Here is a 23611-nt window from a genome sequence, read left to right on the forward strand (position 1 = left end):
CTGCCCCCGCACCTCCCATTGGCCGGGAGAGCTGCGGGGGCGGTGCTTGCAGAGAGAGGCAGCGCACGGAGCCATGTGCTCCCCGCACCTCCTAGGGACCCCTTGGCCCCTTCTGGGAGCAGTGTGGAGCCGGAGTAGGCAGGGAAGGGTTTGGGGTGCTAACTCCGGAAGGGGGCTCAGGGCTAGGGGTTGGAGTGCAGGAGGGAGCTTGGGGTGAAGGAGGGAGTATCATAGAATATCATTGTTGGAAGGGACCTCAGGAGGTATCTAGTCCAACCCCCTGCTCAAAGCAGGACCAATCTCCAACTAAATCATCCCTGCCAGGGCTTTCTCAAGCCAGGCCTTAAAAACCTCTAAGGAAGGAGATTTCACCACCTCCCTAGGTAACCCATTTAAAGCTTTTCCTAATATCCAGCCTAAACCTCCCCCACTGCAACTTGAGACCATTACTCTTTGTTCTTCTTCGAGTGCTTGCTCATATCGATTCCAATTAGGTGTGCGCGTGCCGCGTGCACGTTCGTCGGAAGATTTTTTACTCTAGCAACACTCGGTGGGTCGGCTGGGCGCCCCCTGGTGTGGCGCCACTATGGCACCGAGTATATACCCCTGCCGACCCATCCACTCCTCAGTTCCTTGTTACTGCCCGTGTCGGTCAATGGAACAGTGGAGCGCGGCTTAGCTGATCTCCACCTCCCTAGCTATTCACACGTTCTAATACTTATTGTGTATATAGTTTATTCTCTGTAGTTCTAGTTAATACTTTTAATACCTTTTTGTAAACGTAGTTAGTGTATATAGTTCAGAGGGTTGGGGATAAGCCCTTTCCCTCCCCCGGTGCGCAGGCCCATGCCTGGCTCACCGGGTTTCAAACCGTGCTTGGCTTGCTGCAGGCCGATGCCCACAGGAGACTCTCACGACTCCTGTCTCAAGTGCTTGGGGGAATCCCACTTTGCAGACAAGTGCCAGATCTGCAAATCCTTCAAGCCACGGACAAAAAAGGAGTGGGATTTTCGCCTCAAGCAGCTCCTAATGGAGGCAGCCCTCACTCCTCCACCTTCGGCACCAGGTGCCGGTCAGTCCGCACCGGGGAGAAGTGCCTCGTCGACATCGGAGTGCGCCAGCACCACGAAGGCATCTTGGCACCAATCGGCACCGGCCCAGAAACCTGCCCGGCACCGCTCCCTCTCCTCGCGAGCCAAGAAGCTGAAAGCTTCTGCGGCTTCACTATCTGCACAGCAGTCTGAGCAGCAGCCTAAGTCAAGCCACCCGGCACCAGTAGCTGCTGCAGCACCAACAATCTCAGCACCATTGATTCTGGCCTCGCAAGGGCCGTCGAGTCTAGTGCCTGACAGCTCCCCAGCGCATGCCTCGGTAGAGCTTATCGTTCCCACCACTCCAGAGACATTCTCTACGGTGAGGGAACTGATTGCATTAACAGAGTCCACCCTGCCTCAACCCCCGGCACCACCGGTGCGGGTTATTCAGTCAACAGGCAAGCCTGCCATGGTAAGACCGTCCTCGATGGGCACTGCCGAGAGGCATCACTCAAGATCGAGGTCCCGCCAGCGTTCTCGATCTCGGCACCGATCTCGTTCCCGACGCTGCTCGCAGTCCCGGTACCAATCTCCTTCTCGGTACCAGTCGTACTCGTGGCATCACTCGAGATCCCGCTCGCCGGCCCGATGCTCCAGCTGCCAATCCAGCCCCCGGCACTGTTCCCGCCGCAGCCGCTCTCATCATAGAGCTTCAAGATCCTGGTCGATCTCCCGGCACTGCACCAGTCGCAGGTCCTGGTCCTACTCCCGGTACCGGTACGGAACCCGGTACCAATCTCCGGTGCGGCACGGAGAACAGTTCGCTGGATGCAGGGCTCCTCCCCAAGCGGTCTCCGCTCCTCCATGGCCATCGCAGCATGCGTCTGTCTCATCGCACGCCGATAGTGCCTCCTACAGGGATTCAGACGTACACAGCCAAGTTCTACATGAGGCTCCAGGTCCAGACCAAGGTCCTCAACAGTGGTCCTTTCGGACGCCTTGGGCATATCACCAGGCCCAAGGTGAACCCACGGTACCATCACGCTCCGCCCCGTCGGAACATCGCACACCGGAGGCCACTGTTAGCCGCCCCCCTCCAGTGCGTACAGGCGGATCTCCTTTGGCACCAGACCCTCAGGTCCTCCCAGACCCTGACGTACCTCCTGACCACAAGTCCATACATGAGCCACTCGTCCCTGGTCTGTCATCTTCCTCTTCCCCAGATGAGGCGGTAGCCGGGACATCCTCTTCAGGCCCACCCCCTATTGACCTCCGAGCCCACCAGGACCTTCTGAGGCGAGTCGCCTTAAATATCAGTCTACAGGTAGAGGAAGTCTCGGAGGTTGAAGACCCTGTGATAGACATCCTGTCCGCAGATGCGCCAACTCGTGTGGCTTTACTGTTCATCCGCTCCATTCAAGCCAAAGCGGACACCATCTGGCAATCCCCGGCGTCTATCCCTCCCACGGCCAGAGGGGTGGAACGAAAGTACATGGTGCCCTCCAAGGGGTATGAGTACTTATATACCCACCCTCCCCCATGCTCTCTGGTGGTCTAATCCTTGAATGAGCGGGAATGCCATGGCCAGCAAGCCCCCGCCCCAAAATCAAGGGAGGCTAGATGTATGGACCTGTTGGGACGTAAAGTCTACTCTGCGGGGGGCCTCCAACTCAGAGTGGTGAACCAACAGGCCCTGCTTAGCAGATATAATACCTGGCAGGCGGTGGGCAAGTTCACTGAACTGGTCCCGCAGGGCTCCCGCCAGGAATTCCAGGCCCTTCTGGAGGAAGGAAGGAAAGTTGCACGGACCTCCCTCCAGGCCTCACTCAATGCTGCCGATTCGGCAGCCAGAACTGTGGCCTCCGGAATCACGATGAGATAAATATCGTGGCTGCAAGTGTCAGGCCTACCTCCTGAACTGCAGCACACCATCCAAGACCTGCCATTTGAAGGCCAGAGCCTCTTCTCTCAGAAAACGGACCCTAGGCTGCAGAGTCTCAAGGACAATCGGGTGATTATGCGTTCCCTCGGGATGCATACCCCACAGACCCAGCGAAGGTCCTTCCGTAGCCAGCCTCAGCGCCCTTACCCCCCATCCAGGCCATGACAAGACTTTGGCAGAAGGCACGGTTGTGGTAACCACAGATGGTAGTCTGGACCCCAAGGGGGCCACAATAACGGTCCCGCCAAACCAACAACGGGCCCCAAACCGAACTTTTGAAGGTGCGCCCGAGAGCAGAGTACCAGTCCTTCCCCAGGATCCTTTTCAGTTTTGAAGCCGCCTTTCCTCCTTCCTCCCTGCGTAGACCCAATTAATCTCGGATCGTTGGGTCCTACGCACGGTAGAATTTGGATGCCACCTCCAATTCATTTCGCCCCCTCCCTCCCACCCGCCTTCCCTGTCCCTCTTCAGGGACCCCTCTCACGAGCAATTCCTCTGGCAAGAGGTTCGAATGCTCCTCTTGATCGGAGCTATAGAGGAGGTACCGGAGGAATTAAGGGGCAAGGGTTTTTATTCCCGACACTTCCTAATCTCCAAGGCAAAAGGAGGCCTCCGGCCTATCCTGGACCTGCGAGGACTCTACATGTTCATGAAAAAGTTGAAGTTCCGCATGGTATCCCTGGGGACCATCATCCCATCCCTGGATCCCGGAGACTGGTATGCTGCTCGAGACATGAAGGACGCATATTTCCACATCGCCATTTACCCTCCACACACCACCTACGGTTTATGGTGAACCGCCAACATTTTCAATTTGCATTCCTTCCGTTTGGCCTCTTTACAGCCCCTCGCATGTTCACGAAGTGTATGGCTGTAGTGGCCGCCTCCCTCCGTCGTCGTCGAATACATGTCTTTCCTTACCTAGACAACTGGCTTATTCGAGGGACTTCCAAAGCCCAAGTCACCAGGCACGTGGGCATCGTCAAGGACTTATTCAGCTGATTAGGCCTGATGATCAATCTAGAAAAATCTACTCTAGTGCCCACACAAAGAATAGTTTATTGGGGCCGTTCTAGACTCCAAACTCGCAAGAGGCTGCTTACCATTACCCCACTTTCAGGCAATAGTTTCAATTATAAAAAGCCTCCAAGGCTTTCCGACGACCTCGGCTCGCAACTGTCTCAGCCTTCTCGGTCACATGGCCGCATGCACCTTTGTAACCAAGCACGCCAAACTATGCCTGCATCCCCTTCAAACCTGGCTCCCCTCAGTTTACTGCCCAGGCAGAGATGCCATAGACATGGAGGTCACCATTCCTCAGAGCATTCTGCACTCCCTTGACTGGTGGCTAACACCCTCCCTGGTGTGTGCAGGACTGCCGTTCCATCCGATGCAGCCCTCAGTGTCTCTAACGACGGACACGTCATCTCTCGGCTGGGGGGCTCACCTACGCCATCTTCACATGCAAGGTCTCTGGTCATCTCGAGAGCTGGCGCTGCACATAAACGTCCGAGAGCTGAGAGCAGTCCGCCTGGCGTGCCAGGCGTTCCAGCAACATCTGCAGAGTCATTGTGTTTCAGTGCTTATGGACAACACAACGGCGATGCACTACATAAACAAGCAGGGAGGGACTCGATCCTCCCCCCTTTGTCAGGAGGTGATCCAACTGTGGGCTATGCAAAATTCCCACTCAATAGATCTTGTGACGTCTTTTCTTCCAGGGGTTCAGAACACTCTGGCAGATCAACTCAGCAGATCTTTTCTGTCTCACGAGTGGTCAATTCGTCCGGACATTATACATTCTGTTTTCCGGAAGTGGGGCTTTCCCCACATAGACCTCTTCGCTTCTCGCGAGAACAGGAAATGCCAGAGGTTCTGCTCCTTCCAAGGTCTCGCCCCGGGCTCGATATTGGACGCCTTCCTAATCCCATGGAAGAGCCAGCTGCTTTACACCTTTCCACCCTTCCCACTGGTGCACAAGGTTCTCCTAAAAGCTCGCGGAAGGACACAGGTCCCGCTCACCTGATCCGTTTTTTGGTCGCCCCTGCGAAAACCCCGACAACACTTTGGGTAACACCCAACAATTGCTGGGGACCCTCTCAAAAAGCGACCCAATCTCCCTGCCTCTTCCAATCAAGATCTTATAACTCAGGGACAACGACAAAGCTTTTCACCCACCCCCAGACCCTGCAATCCCTTCATCTCACAGTGTGGTCCTGCTGGATTACCACATCGGAGTTACGTTGCCTGCCTCCAGTTGCAAGAAGTACTCCTGGGTAAGCAGAAAACCTTCACTTGGCTCTCATACTGGCCAAATGGAAGTCGATTTTCTGCTGGTTGTCAAACACTGAATGCCGGCACCCACTGGAGGTCTCCATCCCATATACTGGACTACCTCTGGTATCATTAAACAGACAAGGTGTTCACCTACTTTTCATTGCGAGTGGCACTTGGGGCTATTCTCTACTTTCACACCACGCCAGGAGAAGGTAGTCACGTCTGGTCTACAATCCCACCCCTATGGTTTCGAGGTTCCTCAAGGGTCTGAGCGTCTACTAGATAGCGCCGCCCTAGTACCTCCCCTTTCCTGGGACCTCAAGCCTTGGGCCTGATGAGGCTTACATCTCCTCCATTCGAGACCATTGGCAAACCTGCTCCTCCTAATATCTGTCATGGAAAACAGCCTCCTTGTAGCCATCACATTGGCTAGAAGAGTCTCTGAGCTTTGGGCTTGATGGTGGATCCCATATACGGTGTTCCACAAAGACAAGTGTGAGTTGCTTTCACATCCAGCGTTCCTCCCCCAAAATAGTTTCGGCACTTCCCATCTCAATCAAGACACATTCTACCTGGTCTCTTTTCTAAACACAATGCATCCCGTTCGTGGAGCGCAGTTACCTCCCTCGACGTCCGTAGGGCTTGTCCTTTTATATTGACGGATAAAGGCTCTCTTCCGCAAAACGTCCCCCAACTGCTTTGTTGCAGTGCGAGAATGGATGAAAGCCTACCCATCTTTCTTCAAGGACTTTCGTCCTGGAGGTAACGGTGTGCACTCCGTACTTGCTATGATCTAGTTCATATTTCTCCAGGCACATTCTACCGGGCTCAGCCTCGTCGCCACCTTCTTAGCTCGTAAGTACTATCCAGGAGATTCTATCGAGCAGCTACATTAGTACTTCAGTGCAGATCTTTGCTTACCCATTATGCTCTTGATTGAACATCCAGATAATGAGTGCAGCCTTCGGGCTCAGCGGTTCTGCATTCTGCAGTATCATCACTCTGACCCACCGCTCCTAGATAAGCGAGGCTTGGGAATCACCTAACTGGAATGGATATGAGCAAGCACTCGAAGAAGAAAAGACGGTTACTCACCTTTGTAACTGTTGTTCTTCGAGATGTGTTGCTCATATCCATTCCAAACCTGCCCTCCTTCCCCTCTGTTGGAGTAGCCAGCAAGAAGGAACTGAAGGGCTGATGGGTCGGCAGGGTTATATACTCGGTGCCATAGCGGCGCCACTCCAGGGGGCGCCCAGCCGACCCACCGAGTGTTGCTAGGGTAAAAATCTTCCGATGAACGTGCACGTGGCACGCACACATAACTGGAATGGATATGAGCAACACATCTCAAAGAACAACAGTTACAAAGGTGAGTAACCATCTTTTCTGTCATCTGCTACTACTGAGAACAGTCTAGATCCCCATCCTCTTTGGAACTCCCTTTCAGGTAGTTGAAAGCAACTATCAAATCCTTCCTCGTTCTTCTCTTCTGCAGACTAAATAATCCCAGTTCCCTCAGCTTTTCTTCATAGGTCATGTGCTCCAGCCTCCTAATTATTTTTGTTGCCTTTCGCTGGACTCTTTTTCCAATTTTTCCACATCCTTCTTGTAGTGTGGGGCCCAAAACTGGACACAGTATCCAGATGAGGCCTTGCCAATGTCAAACAGAGGGGAATGATCACGTTACCTCGATCTGCTGGCAATGCCCCTACTTATACAGCCCAAAATGATGATTTTTGTCCACTGTAACCCCTAGGTCCTTTTCTGCAGAACTACTGCCTAGCCATTCGGTTCCTATTCTGTAGCAGTGCATGGGATTCTTCCATCCTAAGTGCAGGACTCTGCACTTATCTCATGAAGTTAAACTGGAAGGTGCCATATGGCCTATCTGCCTCCTGTAGGCTCATGGGAAGGGGTGGTGCCTGCCATCTGTGATTTGCATTGTGCCGTGGAGGTTTATTAAGAAGTTCTTAATCTGCAATAGGGCCGATATACTTGTAGGACTGTCTATCCACTGTCCTGCCAGGGCAACTGAACTGAGCTGGGCTGGCCTTACTCGCTGTCCTCAGGCTCAGTCTGGATGGGCTATCTCAGTGGTGGGGACTCACAGGTATCCAAATCCCCTTCAAGCTGCTTTCAGCACTAGTGTGTCCTCCTTTCTGGGACTATTCACTTGCCTTAATTCTAGCTGTTTTCTTGGAGGCTAGGGAAGGGATGTTTTGGGCTGAGGGATCTTTGACTGTCTTGGGCCTTCCTTATTATTGTCAGCCATGAAATCCCAGGTGCCTTTTTGGTGATTGGCGCACAATAAATTAACCATGGTCTGGGGATGATCCTAGGGTGATTCAATGGATCTCGTGTATTTGGACTTTCAGGAAGTCTTGACAAGGTCCCTCACCAAAGGCTCTTAGGCAAAGTAAGCAGTCACGGGATAAGAGGAAAGGTCTTCTCATGGATAAGTAACTGGTTAAAAGATAGGAAACAAAAGGTAGGGATAAATGGTCAGTTTTCACAATGGAGAGAGGTAAATAGCAGAGTCCCCCAAGGGTCTGTGGTGGAACCAGTGCTGCTCAACATAGTCATAAATTATCTAGAAAAGGAGAGGAGCAGTGAGTGGCAATATTTGCAGGTGATAGAAAATTACTCAAGATAGTTAAGTCCAAAGCTGATTATGAAGATTTGTAAAGGGATCTCCCTAAACTGGATGACTGGGCAAGAAAATGGCAGATGAAATTCAATGTTGGTAAATGCAAAGTAATGCACATTGGAAAATGTAATCAACTACACATACAAAACAGTGGGGTCTAAAATAGCTGGTACCACTCAAGAAAGAGATCTTGGAGTCGTGGATACTTTATCTGAAAACATCTGTTCACTGTGCAGTGGCAGTCAAAAAAGCTAACAACATTCGGCACCATTAGGAAAGAGAGAGATAATTAAAGAGAAAATATCATAGTGGCACTGTATAAATTCATGGTATGCCCACATCTTGAATGCTGCCTGCAGTTCTGATTGCCCCATCTCCGAAAATATATGTTAGAAACAGAAAAGATACAGAGAAGAGCAACAAAAATGATTGAGTATGGAACAGCTTCCATGTGAGGAAAGATTTAAAAAAATAACTGGGACTGTTCAGTTTAGAAAAGAGATGACTAAGGGTGGGGGAATATGATAGAGCTCTATTAAATCATGAATGGTGCAGAGAAAGTGAATTGGGAAGAGTTATTTACCCCTTCTCATAATGCAATTTCATCTGGTGAACTCAGGTTCTTAATAGGCAGCAGAGTAAACAAAATGAATTACTTCTTCACACAACACACAGTTGATCTGTGGAATTCGTTGCCAGGAGATATTGTGAAGGCCAAAACTATAATTTTTTTTTTTTTTAAACTGGGTTCAAGAAAGAATTAGAGAAGGTCATGGAAGATAGGTCCATCAGTGACTATAAGCCAAGATGGTCAGGGACATGACCTCATACTCCGAGTGTTCCTAAAGCTCCAACTGCCAGAAGCAGGGACTGGATGACAGGGGACGGATCACTTGAAATTGCCCTGTTTTGTTCTGCCATCTGCTACCACGGCCACTGTCAGAGGCACAATACTGGGCTGGATGGACCCTTGGTCTGGCCCCAGTATGGCTGTTCTTATGTGGAAACAACAGCACTTGGTGGTGCTGACATGGGTTGTGTGTGCCCTAGAGGAGAAATCCTCTGGTGATCAGAGCTGGAACATGGGAGTTTATTCTCAGCTTTGTGCCAAGTTCCTTAGGGGGGAGATTTCTAAAGGTGCAAAAGGCAGGTCAACGCTTAACAACTCCCTGTGACTGCCAGTGAGAATCGAACACAGATTGGCTCTTTGTGCCTGTGCAATTGTCCCTTCCCCTCAGTTGTTAAAACGAGACACAATCCTCTCCACCTCTTACTAACATTTGTGAAGTGCTTTGACGGTGGTGGGTAGAGCAGCCAGGAATCCTTAATGGTGCAGTCAGCATTCCCCTTGTTTCTACAGGTGCTGTCCGAGTCCTCTTCCAAAACTGGAGGGTATCGCCTCTTCTCCTCCTACTCCAGACAATCTACCGAAATGAAGCAAAGTGGCCTAGGTACGAGCCTGTACTCGGCCTGTCCATCTGTACCTCTCTCTCTCTGTGTGCGTCTGTCCATCCCTCCACATGTACATCTGGCTCAAGTTCCATGTATGTCTGTATATGTATTATGTCCTCTTATGTAACATATGTTACAGCATACAATAAGTTTCCTGTGCAGTTCTCTATCTCCTTCATTCCTGAGCTCCTCACACAGCCAAGGTCCTTACTGCTGAAAGTGCACACGTTACCTTTTGTAGCAGATGCATAATTACAGAGCAGGTTTCTGCTCCCATGACAGCATATTTCACGGTGCACTATTTTATCCTCAGCAGAGAGAAGGAAAGTTACTGGCCAAAATCTGAGATGTGGATGTATGTGGATTCTGTATAGAGCTGAAATGGGCATGCTTTTTGAATCACAGCTGGGTTGATGTATTCATTTGCCATGCTCTTCCCATAGATGGATTGTTGTCTATAATCCCTTCTTCCTCATGTTAAGATTTTTTTGGCCTCATCAAGGCAATGGAGATCACTCACCAACCACTGTCTGTTCAATGGTGACGGCTCATAGCACCAATCACTGATCTGGTTAGCTTTTCATAGGCAGAGTGCCAGTTGAAGCTGGTGAAAAAACTTCTGGGCACTGTTTGCAAATATTTTTAGCACAGGCTCCCACTGTTAGTTTTTTTTTTTTTAGTAATGGAGATATTCTATCTCCTAGAACTGGAAGGGACCCTGAAAGGTCATGGAGTCCAGCCCCCTGCCTTCACTAGCAGGACCAAGTACTGATTTTGCCCCAGATCCCTAAGTGGCCCCCTCAAGGATTGAGCTCACGACCCTGGGTTTAGCAGGCGCATGCTCAAACCACTGAGCTATCCCTCTCCCCACTGTTGAGTATCTGTGGCCTGGGCACTGAAGTCAGATTGTGTTGGAGCTTTGTCAAGTTGCCTAGTAGAGCCAAACGTTTGGTGCAAGGTTAAGAAAGCCATGACCATGCTGTCCTGTCAGGCCAGAATTTGGATTTTGTTGATCAGAGCCTCCTAATGCTCCCAGAACTCCTGTTGCAGAAACAGGGTCAAATTCTCTATCCAGAGCCCAAGTCTCTGCTGCTGCCTGCCTGCAAAGCAGAACCTTGACAGATGCAGATAATGATGATTTAGGAGGATAGCACATTTTTGTGGAAGATTGCAAACAATCCATAAAACAGCTTTGTGCAGCAAGGTGCTGGAGGTGTTCACTCTGGACAATATAGAAGGCGACTGTTCTAGCACCTGCTTCTGTCTCTGCAGTCCTGGAATATTTACTATACCTAAAAGTTTGGCAGTCCCAAGGGAAAGTAAATGAGCCTGTGCATTTTGTTGCTTTTTTTTATGTTGTATGAAGAAATCCTGCCGGGTTTTGTCAAAAGAAAATTCTGCTTTTTTTGTTCTTTAACATTATAAATTCAGTTCTTGTCTCCTTGGAAGGCTCTATGGCCACTGTAGAACTGGTGCAAATATAGTACTGCAAGAAAGTAAAACCTGAGCAATTGAGAGGGAAAGGGATTTTTCACCACACTTTAAAATTCTGGGTTTTGTTTAGTAGGTCACTGAGCTCCAGAGTCAAAGGTTATGTCTACATTGCGATCACAGACCCGTGCTAGCCTAGGTCAGCTGACTTGGACTCATGGGCCTCAGGCTGGGAAACTTTAAAATTGCAGTGTAGATGCTCGGGCTGGAGCCTGGATTCTGAGACCCCATGAGAGGGGAGAGTCTTAGAGCCTGGACTCCAGCCCAAGCCCAAACGTTTACACTGCAGTTTTCACCCCTGTGAGCCCAAGTCAGCTGACTGGGCTATGAGACTGGGTGCTGTGGGTTTGTATCTCAGTGTAAACGTACCCTAGAATGTTTAGGAGAAAGGATGTCTTTGTTAAAGAGGCAGATTTTTTAATCTTTAATTTAGGTGGAAGAGTTCACATTTAAGCTCCAAGAAAGCAAAAGCAGGGTAGACCAGACTTGATATTCCTGATGTTCCTAAGGTTAAAAAAAAGTCACAAGTTTCAGACCTTTCAGGTTGCCATTATACACCAGAAAGCGGCAAAGTAGGGGTAAACCGATTTTCTTAAACATCTTCGCAGGTCACCTTTGAGGCATGACCAAGTCCTCCTGGTAGCAGCACTAGTTCAAGTCCCTGTTTTCTGAGTTTGACATCCTACAGCCAAGAGATATCTAAAAGGCTCTGAGTCTTTCCTCCACATCTGTGCACGAACCCCATCTTAGGATTTGAACTTAATTCTCACCCAGTTAATGGAATCTCCTCTTGAACCATTAGGTGAAGGTTGTTTTAGTGTCTGTCCCTGAAGACTGAATGCTTGATATGGCAGTATCAGAGAGATTCAGGCATTGATGGCTGGCCCTCTGTGAAGATCTAATATCCCTGACTACCTGCTCTTGGCTTTCCTTAGACCTCACTCAGTATTGGGAGAGGCTGCTGCAGGCTCCACTGAGCTGCAAAAAAGGCCCTTACCTACTCCGAGTCTATGGATCTTTAACGGGATCGTCAGTACAAAACCACTCTTCTCACTAGTCATCTGCACTGTAGAGTCTCAGCATTACTGAGTAAGTTGCAGGAACAAATGGCACCAAGTGATCAGTTCTGTGAGGGGGGCATGTGTGGCCCCAATGGTTACTGCTCTGCAGAGGTCTCTGTGTCTGCACTGAGGGATCTGTGCTGGTGGGTTACTTGTGGAGCCATGGTTGTTGGGGATGTGCCTTTCTTCTTAGGTGGATTTGGGTTCATAAAAACTCATAGACGGTAAGGTCAGAAGGAACCATTGTGATCATCTAGTCTGGCCTGCTGCACATTGCAGGCCACAGAATCTCACCCACCCACTCTTGTAATAGACCCATAACCTCTGACTGAGTTACTGGCCTTCAAGTCACAGAAAATCCACCATTTATGCTAGTTTAAACCTGCAAGTGACCCATGCCCCATGCTGCAGAGGAAGGTGAAAACTCCCGAGGGCTTCTGCCATTCTGACCTGGGGGAAAATTCCTTCCTGACCCCAAATATGGCCATCAGTTAGACCCTGAGCATGTGGGCAAGACCCAACAGCAGACACCTGGGAAAGAATTCTCTGTAGTAACTCAGAGCCCTCCCCATATAGTATCCCATCACCAGCCGTTGAGGGTATTTGTTATTCGCACTCACAGATCGGCAACATGCCATTGTATGCAGTCCCATCATACCTTCCCCCTCCATAAATTTCTCAAACTCATTCTGGAAGCTAATTAGATTTTTTTTTTGTCCTCACTGTTCGTCTTGGAAGGCTGTTCCAGAACTTCACTCCTCTGATGGTCAGAAACCTTCTTCTAATTTCAAGCCTGAACTAGTTTGACAGCCAGTTTATAGCCATTTGTTCTTGTGCCAGCATTAGCGCCTAACTTAAATAACTCCTCTCCCTCCCTGATATTTATCTCTCTGATGTATTTAAAAGGACAATGCATCTGTTACCTGTTCATGGGTCTCTTCCTTCCTAATGCGTTTGTCTGGCTTTATTGAAACCTAGATTAATCCCCTTCACAACTGAGATGTGTGTTCTCTGTGTGGGGAGGAGTAGGAAGGGACAGCTGGTCTTAGATTGGCTCTCCCTCTGGCTTGGGCTTCAGCACCTATTCTTGTGGGTGGGTCTGTTAGCCACTGCCACCTGTTGCTACTGCTGGGCTTTGAGCAAGTCCTGCTCCAGTGTCAGGCTGTGCCTACTTCCCACTAAGTGGCCTTGCCAGTGACTGGCTGGTGGTGTTTCTTAATCTATTGCCATGGAGGGAGAAGGATGAGTGCTAGTACTCTGGTATAAAACCAGAATGGTTACAAACACCAAAGAGAGAAGACAGGAGAGGACTCTGGGTATAGCGCTGTTACCATCCCCTCCTGAGCTATCATCACAGTAAGTTTGAGTTGGATTTACTCTGCTGGAGCCCTTAAAATGTTCCACTGGAAAGGGGAGGGCCACAGGCGCAGCTTGAGAGTTGGAGGGGGTAAGTTGTGTAGAGTCTTTATGGAGAAATCCATATAAAAGCATTGCAGTTCCACAAGCTCATTCTCCCTGACCCGGCCAGTTGTACTGAGCTAGCCAGATCAAAGAATAGTCATGATCTTCTCTTTCTCTCTCTGTCTCTCACTTCGTTTGTATTGCCTTCTCTTCAGCCAAGTGATTAGACATGGAGCTCTTGCTACACAGTTTGTTTGCTTCTTTGTGTTCTATTTCTGCTGTTTGGTGTCATAATTGCATTGTAGCACGATCTCTAAGCTTGTCCTCTGGGAGCTGTGATCTCCCCTGGCTGCACTGGGAGGTGTTCACATCCCTGCATGCCTCTGTCCTCCCAGCCACTTGCTGGCTGACCAAGCCTGATGCCTCTTCTGCAGCTTTGCAGCAACAGATGGTTCCCAAAGAATTGTTCTGGTTGTATGAACTGAATTAACTCCTTTTAAAAGCTGATGGAAAAATAGTGTCATTTTATGCTAAGTGTCACAATTTCAGGATAAAATTACAAGTGTCATCCACAGTCCTGCTTCAGGAAATGAATGAGTTACAGAGTTAGAAATCAATTTCCCTATATGGGATAGTATTGCCCAGTGAGATATGGAAACAATATACATCTTTCTATGAAGCATCTGGTTCTGGCTATAGCTGGAGGCAGGATACTGGACTAAATGGTCTATTGGTGTGATCCAGTGCATCAGGGAGAGGGGGATACCAAGTGGATGGGCCACTCTTCTGGTCCAGAATAGCAGTAGGTGATGGTTCCAGGTCTGAATTGATCTTTGATGTGATCGCATATGGAAATTCCAGTTCCTTTGGAAGGATATTTTCTGCAGGCTGTCTCTTTCTCATGAAGACTCTAACAGGAAGGGTGCTGTGTTGAGCTAGCTGCTTCACATTCAGCAAACACTACTCCTTTGAAAAACTAAGAAAAAGGAATTTGTCTCTCGGTGGAATACAGAGGTGAGTCCATGAACAGCCTAAAAATCCCAGAGTGCTTTGCAGTTAACTGAGGATCAGCCAGGAGAAGGAGAGAGGAGAAAATCAGATGACATATGAGAAAACAAAATAATGTTCCATAGATACACCAGGGGAATCTCTGAGTTAAATATGGAATTTAGAACTGGTGTCAAATGGCAAATTGGGAGGCCTGGAGACTGAGCTCCTGTTTCTCTCTGGAACAGATAATGACAGTGCCAAATTTCATCACTCTGCCTGCTTGCAGTAAGATTCAGACCTCCAGCTGAAGGGATCATCTTTTGGGGTGAGGAGTTTGTGTTTAGTCTTAGGTACAAAGCAGGGCTCTGGGTGGGAAAGATTCTGCATCCCTCTGTCAATTCTCTGAGGAAGGATACCCTGATAAAGAATTCTTATGCTAAGGCCCTGAGGAGCTCAGTGAAGACAGCAGCAAATAGACGTTACCATAGAAAAATAGGCCATCACTGTACATCCTTATCTGGATCAGTATGTCCAGTGCTGGGTGCCTTGGCTGTAGAAGAACTGAGCTTGGGAGGCCTAGAGACAGAACAGTGAGGGTAGTTAATGTGGGTACTTGATGAGAGACTCAAAGACTAAAATTGCTGCATTTACTCTAGGGGAATAAAAAAGGAGTTGGGAATATGAATTAAAGGGAATCTGTGTGAAGTGACATTATGGATATAATAGCAAAAATTGATCAGTCTTGAGTTTTGATGCTGCCCCATAATTTGAGAACAAGGGTTAGTCAATTAAAGGTCAGTAAATTTAAACTCAGTCAAAAGAAATGCTTCTCAGGGTGAGTAATCAACATGCCATGAGATGTCCATGAAACCACACCTATGACAGGGGTTTTAAAAGGGCTGAATTTGAGGAAGGGTAGCGGTGTGGAGAATAGAATGCTATCAAGTTAAAAAAGGAGGAAAACTTTAGATAAGTGTAAAGTCAATAGCTTTTAGGTACCTGGACCTGTACTGTTCAAGTGTGTTTAAAAAAAAAAAAAAAAAAGGTGGGAGGGGGAGAGCAGCATGTGTAGCACTTCCCCATTCCTGGAGGGATTCCCCTCTTGAGAGCAAGGGCTTGCACTCTGTTGCATCCACAGTTAATAGTTTTGGATCACAATATGGATAAACAAAATTGCTTTCCTCGACTGATATGAACCACATTCCAAATGCCCAACCATTAAGCCACCACTTAAGCCACATTCATAACCATGTATCAGAGGGGTAGCCTGTTAGTCTGGATCTGTAAAAGCAGCAGAGAATCCTGTGGCACCTTATAGACTAACAGACGTTTTGGAGCGTGAGCTTTCGTGGGTGAATACCTGCATCTGAAGAAGTATTCACCCACGAAAGCTCACGCTCCAAAACGTCTGTTAGTCTATAAGGTGCCACAGGATTCTCTGCTGCTCATTCATAACCATGTGGTGTGCAAAGCATTCCAGGGAACACTGTGACTCTGAGAGGCAAAGACCAGTGTTTGGATGTCCAGATGGTGACCTCTTGTGCCTGGTTTTCAGTGTGCTGAGCTCATATCACTCTGACGGAAGTCAATGGGAGCCAAGGGTGTACAGCACATCTGAAAATCCTAAGGGATCAACTTGCGCACCCAAAATCAGAGACTCCTTTTGAGAATTTTGACCTGAGTGACTCTGCATACAATGAGTCTGTGGCAGGGTTGGGAATAGAATGACTTCCTAGTTATCTGCCTTTTCTACAGACCATCCTTCCTCTGGGTTTATAGGTTATAGTTACATATAATGTAAAAGGTCATAAACCTACTGTGTTATGTAAGTTGAATCTAGATATGCACTGCCAACTGCCTGGAAAAAAGAGCCAACAATTAATTGTGGATAGTAAAAATTTAGGACACTTAATTTATGGAGAAACATACTCTTACAGAGGCATCCAGAACAGGCAGAATGACACAATACGTGGCAGTCATTTTCAGACTCTCAACAAAACTCTTGGCTTAATACATTGTGATTCTTTTTTCTAAGAACAGATTTCTAGCTGGGCATATAACCGTGGATGCTTAAAGCAAAGCCATGGTTTAATTAGGGTTGGGTTAGTTTTGTTTGGGTGGTTTTTCCTTTGTACAACGGGAAAGTCTTAACCAAGAAAGAAAAGAGAAAGCCCTAAGTAGGTCTGCCGAGAGACAGTGGGGGCATAAATGGATGGTTTGCAAGCCCCAGGACTCAGGCAGGACTGTGCCCTGTATAGCTTCTCACAGTTGGTGAGGAGCATTGTGGGTCACTTGGCCTTTCTGAAACATCAAGGCAGAATCCTGGACTGGAGGGACCTATGGACTGATTGGGGCAGCAGCGTGTATATCTGAAAACTTGAAAAATGGCTCTCTGGATAGATTTCTTTCCCCAGTGCTGATGGGTAGAGGTCTGGCACTAGCAGCCCAGTGCCTGGTATAGTGATGCATCACCAGCTGGGTATCCAGTCTTTTCTCTGTACTCAGTAGAGAGATGAGAAAGCTGTCTGTTTCTTGATCAGCAGATTCCTCATTACTTGAAAAATCCTGATTGGGCTATAGATACTCCCTTCTCTCTAGATTTATTCCCTGCTTCCTCCAACTCTGTGCTGCAGTGCTGGCTGCTTTCTACAGAACTAGCAAAATCCCTGCACAAGAGAACTGGAGGGAAGGTAGAGGGGCAGTGCTTGCTGTTGGTGCTTACATATTAAGGGGATTAGGTATCCTAAATAACTGAAGTGGATGGGTAGATATCCTAGCACTCAGACCGTTCAACATGCGTCTCCTGGATCAGGAGGCGAAAAGCTATGTGACAGTAAACCCTGCATGGTTGGTTATCGTGCAGTAAGGCAACTTTCCTCATCTCCAAATACCAAGATCCCAGTGTTGTGCCCAGTGCTGATCTCTTTTGGAGGGGATTGCTGCCTTCTCCGGCATCAGGCCCTTCTGGAGATTCATCTCCTGGAGGTGGGACAGATTACTTCTCCCCTGCTAACTCTGCTGATGTCTTCTTCTGTAGCTGCATGCTGTGGAGACATAATACTAATGCCCTCCCACGCCTTTCCAGGGTCGCAATGTACAGGACTATTTAGCACTACTGTGCTCGGAGGCTCCTCCAGTGCCCCAAACCTTCAGGACTACGCACGCAGCCATGGCAAAAAGTTCGCCGCCAGCCTGACATACAAAGATGGTATGAATGTTCTTTGTGTAGCAGTTAATTGACTTGTGGAACTTGCTGTCTAAAGATGTTACTGAGGCAAAGCTGTAGTTAGATTCTCCAGAGAATTAGACATGAATGAATTGAATATCCTCTGCACTTGCACTAACCACAGTCACAGCTGAATTGTTAAGTATTGCTCCAAGCAAACTGACAGTACCTGCTCTTTGGAGGTGGGCTCAATGGGTCATTGGTCTGTCCCTGTATGCTTGGAGGGTCAGCTTGCTTGTCTCAAATGGTCCCACTTATGCTTTGCTTTTAAGCCCATATGAAGACCAAGTTATCTCCGTATGGCTCTATGGAGCTGGGGCTGCCAAGTTAGCAGAATGACATGCATGGTGAGGTCAGGCTGGGAATGTTGGGAAGGGGGAAGTATATGGATTATGGGCATCTGTGGGAGAACCTCTGGAATGCACTCACATCCAGACAGTTCTGTACACCTGAGGTGCTGATGCAGGTGGTGACTAGGATACTGGGAGGAGATTGCAAACTCTCATCACCATCACTCACTCACTACAGAAGCTGCCTGAAAAATCTGCAATTGAATCCCTAATGAAGATGACCTGATAAAATCAAACATTCAACTCACTGGTTTAAGTCCTGGCCTGTACTTTGTCAGTGAAGAGGAACTGTCCGTTTGACACATTAAAGAAGAATAGTCATTTGTATTTTATACAGCACTTACAATGTGGTGGCACCAGGGGTGCAGGAACAATTTTTATAGTGGGGGTGCTGAGAGCCATTGAACCGAACCATAAACCCTGTATATAATGGAAACCACTTCAAGCCAGGAGGTATAGCAGCTCCCCCAACACCCTTGTTCCAGCACCTATGGATAGCACTGCATGAGAGACACAATGAGGCACTTCTGCCTCTAGGGATTTAGTGTAGAAGCTGGGATGTTCTGGGAGATGTGAAGTTGGAGGATTGTTTATTTTTCCATGTTAGCTCAGTTCTTGTGACCATGGTCCGTTGTGAGTGGGATAGAATTAAATAAAGAGGGAGCTGGTCTGGCAAAGCACTCTGGGGAGGGCATTTACAAACCACAAACCCACTGGAACTTCAAGGAGAATATTGTATTGATCAGTCTGCTGAGTTTTTGCTGCTCTTCTTCCATCTTTGTTACGTAATACCAGGTCTTTGTTGTCTATGAGCCAATCTGCTGCCTGGTTAGTCATAATCATTTGCACAGCCATTGATTGTCATGTAGAACATAATAGGGAAGCTTGTCCCCATGAGCTGAATAAAGGATGAGAATTCCTTAATGCACCATAAGGGTGACAGATATCAGGAAAGCAAACTGAGGGAAACTGCAAAACCTTCTCCTTGTTTGCTGTGGTGTGCTAGCTATGTTGTTCCCAAGGTATTGGCGAGAAAGGATGGCTAGGATTATCAGTGACCCAGATAGACCCCGGGATCCCGACAGGTGTGTTAACATGTGCCCATCATGATGTGGTGTAGCTCATCCAGTGTACTAACTGTCCCATAGCAACTCTCTGGGTGTAATCAGCCAATCACTATGCTCAGACTCACAAAGAAAGAAGTAAAAGACAAAAATCCAGTATCACCCCTGGGCAAACACTTCACACAAAGCGATCACTCTGTATCTGACCCCTGTCCTCATCCTCAAAGGAAACCTGCACAACAACTTCAAAAGATGAGCCTGGAAGCTTAAATTCATAACTCTCTGCTAGACAGTAAAAAAGAAGGACACTGAATTTACAGCTTCTTACAACAATTTGTAGCCTGCTAATCCCCCTTGTTTGTCCTGTGACTGCACAGGTATTAACAGGCCACGTCATCTTGAATGATCTCTTAGATTATGTGTTTAGCTATTAAACAATCTCTTTCACCTTGTATTTAGCTGGAACACTCTGGATACGTTTCCCACACCTAAAGAAGAGTTCTGTGTAACTCAAGCTTGTCTCTCTCATTGACTAAAAATATTACTTCAACCACCTTGTCTCTGTCAACCTTTTCCTATCCGTTCTTCTGAGCTGTCCTAGGTGGCTGGGAAAGAGAAGCTGTGCTGGTTATGCAATAGGTCCCAGAGCTAATCTGCCAGTATGAGGCAGGCTAGCTCAAGGCATCCAGTGTGGGGATACAGGTGAAGGAGCTGGAAAGAAAAGCCTGTGTCCTTTCCCCCCCCCCGCCCCCCTCCTGTAGCTTCTAGGCACTTTCAAAGTTCAAAGGCAGTATTATTCCCATAGAGAGAATTGACTTGGTGCAGGGCATGCAGCAAGCTGGTAGCAGTCAAGAATAGAATCCAGGTCTCCTCAGTGTAAACCCTGTGCTCATTCACTGCCTGTTGAATGCTGCAGCAGGTATGCTGCGCAGGTGGGGCCTGCCTACAAATTCTGAATGGCAGGTACCATTGATTGCTTATAGTCAAGGCCCTAGGCAGTTTCCAGCAGGCTGGGTCTAAATCCTATGGCAAGGTCCCTGCATTCTTCGACATGTTTGTGGAGTGACACATAAAATAAATGTTAGTTTAGAAGGTACATTTTTATTTAATTCAGTATGAAGGCAACCAACCTGATCAAGTCACTTGCCCCAGAATTATTTATTTTAGTGTTAAATTCAGTTTCTTTCTCATTGTCTCCATTGCTTTTCTGCTCTACCAGGGCCAACAAGCTGCACTGTGGAATAAAGAGAAGGAAGCTGAAGATTTTAGCCGCTGCATAGGAAGCTGTTGAGGCTTTTGGCTCCTGGGGGAGGCACTTTAGAAAGTGAGACAAGCCCTTTGATTGAGTGTTTCTGCAGTGAAGTGTTTTAAATACCAGCATTGTTAATTATCTTCTTTAGATTTCAGTTACCAATCAAGAGGTGAGTGAGGCAGTTCAGACAACAGCTTAGAAACATAACAGTAAAAAATTATAACTAACGGCTTGTCTACATGGAAGGGCTTTATAGTGGATAAAATCAAGTTAATATGTTTGAAAACACTTGAATACATGCAACACCATCCCATCACTGTTCACTAATTATACATTTATCACAAACTCTCTTGCAAAGTGGATGTTTGCTTCGAATCATATTAGTTCTTCTTCGAGTGATTGCTCATATCCATTCCAGTTAGGTGTGCACGCGCCGCGTGCACGTTCGTTGGAAGACCTTTTACCCTAGCAACACTTGGTGGGTTGGCTGGGCGCCCCCTGGAGTGGCACTGCTGTGGCACCGGATATATACCCCAGCCGACCCAGCCACCCTTCAGTTCCTTCTTACCGCCCATGTCCGTCGTTGGAACAGTGGAGTGCGACTTAGCTGACCTCCACTCTCCCTAGCTACTTGTAGTTTCTCGTTCGTTATCGTATATATAGTTTATTCTTTATATATAGTTATACATTTCTTCCTTGATAGTATAGTTAGTTTAGTAATAATTAGCAGGGTTCGGGGAGTAGCCCCTTCCCCGCAGCTGGTGCCGGAGCCCATGCCCTGTTCACCGGGTTTCAAACCGTGCTCGGCCTGCCACAGGCCTATGCCGACAGGAGATCTGCACAACTCCTGTTTGAAGTGCCTCGGGGAATCGCGCTTGACAGCTAAGTGCCCCATTTGCAAGGCTTTCAAGCCATGAACAAAAAAGGAGCAGGACATCAGGCTTAAACAGCTCCTCATGGAGGCGGCTCTCACCCTTCCACCTTCAGCACCGAGCGCTGGTCAGTCGTTGAGCAGAAGCGCCTCCACGGCACCGGACCGAACCGGTACACCCAAAGACCCTCGGCACCAGATGTCGCCGGCACCGAAGTCGGCTCCACGACGCTCCCTCTCCCCGAGGTTGAGAAAGGCCAAGACTCCTGCTGCTTCGGTACCGCCCACACCGCAGCCAGAGAGTACGCCTGGGTCGGATCGCCCGGTGCTGACACCCACCGTGGCACCAACTAAATCGGCACTGTCGATTCCTGTCCCACAAGGGCCGTCGAGTCTGGCGCCTGTTAGCTCCCCGGTGCATGCCGCAGTAGAGCTCACTATGCCGTCCACGCCAGAGGCGTTCTCAGCAGCGAGGGACCTGATCGCCTTGACAGATTCGGCACTGCCTCTACCCCCAGTACCACTGGTGAGGGTAATCTAATCCATAGGCAGGCCAACCTTGATTAGACCACGCTCTGTCGGTGCAGCGGACCGGCACCACTCACAATCGCGGTCCCGCAGACGCTCCAGGTCCAGATGGCGCTCCCGCTCTCGACGCCACTCGCAGTCCTGGCACCGTTCTCCTACATGGCACCAGTCAGACTCACGGCACCGGTTGGATTCCCGTTCACCGGCTCACTACCTGCAGCACCGCTCCTGTTCTTGGCACCGCTCCAGGCACCGTGCCTCCTGAAGCCATTCATGACGCTGGGATTCGAGATCTCGGTCGACCTCCCGGCACCAATCTGGTCGCAGGTCCCAATCTCAATCCCGGTATCGGTATACGTCCCGGCACCAGTCGCCGATACATAGGGGAGCGAGGTCTGTTGGAACATCTGCACAAGGCTTCTCCGCTCCTCCATGGCCATCCAGACATACATCGGTGTCATCCCACGTGGACAGCTACTATGACCAAGACCGCGATGCGGATGTGCCTACCGGAGTTTTTCAAGAAGCCCGGTCTCAGGACCCAGGACCTCATCAGTGGTCCTTTTGGACACCTTGGGCGTACCACCAGGCCCAAGGTGCTCTGCTAGTTCCGGCCCGCTCTGCTTCTTCAGAGCACCAAGCACCAGAGGCCACAGTTAGTCGTCCTCCACCCGGGATGGAGGAGCCGATAGTCCACCCACCGGGTTCCGCGGTGCTGCTGGAGCAGGAACTGGCGCATGAGCAAGAGGCCATACAGGACCCGCTCGTCCCCGGCATTTCATCTTCTTCCTCTCCAGATGAGGCATTGGCCTGGACTTCCTCTTCGGGGCCGCCTCCAGTAGACCTAAGAGTCCATCAGGACCTCCTCAGGAGGATAGCACTCAATATGAACCTCCAGGTGGAGGAAGTCCCGGAGGTCGAGGACCCTGTAGTGAGCATCCTGTTGGCAGATACCCCCACTAGAGTGGCTTTACTTTTCATCAGGACCATCCAAGTCAATGCCGACACCTTATGGCAGTCTCCAGCCTCCATTCCCCCTACGGCAAAGGGAGTTGAGCGAAAATACATGGTACCCTCTCGGGGGTACAAGTATCTATATGTCCACCCTCCTCGCTAGTTGTCCAATCAGTCAATGAGAGGGAGCGCCATGGTCAACAGGCGCCAGCCCGAAAGTCAAAGGAGGCTAGGCGGATGGACCTACTCGGCCGCAAGGTGTATTTGGCAGGCGCCCTACAGCTCAGGGTGGCAAATCAGCAGGCTCTACTGAGCCATTTTAGCTACAACACCTGGACGGAGGTGGGTAGATTTATAGAACTACTCCCCCCTGGCCTCCCACCATGAATTCGCTGCATTCCTAGAAGAAGGGGAAAAGGTAGCCAGAACTTCCCTCCAGGCTTCTCTAGATGCGGCCGACTCGGCAGCCAGAACTCTGGCCTCCGGTATCACCATGAGACGCATCTCATGGCTATAGGTTTCCAACCTCCCACCCGAGTTACAATATACCATCCAGGACTTACCCTTTGATGGTAAGGGTCTGTTCTCGGAGAAGACTGACCCCAGGCTACAAAGCTTGAAAGACAACAGAGTCATCATGCGTTCTTTGGGCATGCATATGCCTGTGACCCAACACAGACCTTTCTGTCCCCAGACTCACCGCCCGTACTTTGTGCCCAGACACAGGCAAGACTTTAGCAGACGGCATGGGCGGGGTGGCCGTAGACGCCAGTCCAGACCCCAAGGGGGCCAAAACCACGGCCCCTCAAAACCACCAGCAGGACCTAAGTCTGTCTTTTGAAGGTACCCCCGAGGACGGCGTACCAGTTTCAGGACAGGATCCATTTCCTCCTTTCTCCAACCACCTCTTCTACTTCCTCCCGGCGTGGTCCCAATTGACCTCAGACCTCTGGGTCCTATGCACAGTGAAACAAGGATACCACCTCCAATTTGTTTCAACCCCGCCTTCCCACCCTCCAACTCAGTCCCTCTTCAGGGACCCCTCTCACGAGCAATTCCTCCTACAAGAGG

General features: G+C 49.1%; 1 protein-coding gene across 19 annotated transcripts in view; it reads left to right on the forward strand.

The window, feature by feature from the left end:
* PPIP5K1 (diphosphoinositol pentakisphosphate kinase 1) overlaps window positions 1-23611 on the forward strand; it is a 222927-nt gene that overhangs the window by 72534 nt on the left and 126782 nt on the right. For 15 of the 19 annotated variants that reach the window (XM_032768637.2, XM_032768645.2, XM_075069777.1 and 12 more), the window contains 2 exons: window positions 9261-9351; window positions 17381-17503. In XM_032768637.2, coding sequence (XP_032624528.1) covers window positions 9261-9351; window positions 17381-17503 — 214 coding nt within the window. Of the gene's footprint in view, window positions 1-9260; window positions 9352-14192; window positions 14320-17380; window positions 17504-23611 lie in introns of those variants that run through there. The other 4 variants (XM_032768633.2, XM_075069776.1, XM_032768636.2 and 1 more) reach the window with 2 other exon arrangements.

This window comes from Chelonoidis abingdonii, chromosome 9 (genome assembly GCF_003597395.2).
Source record: "Chelonoidis abingdonii isolate Lonesome George chromosome 9, CheloAbing_2.0, whole genome shotgun sequence".
Classification (NCBI taxonomy): Eukaryota; Metazoa; Chordata; order Testudines; family Testudinidae; genus Chelonoidis; species Chelonoidis abingdonii.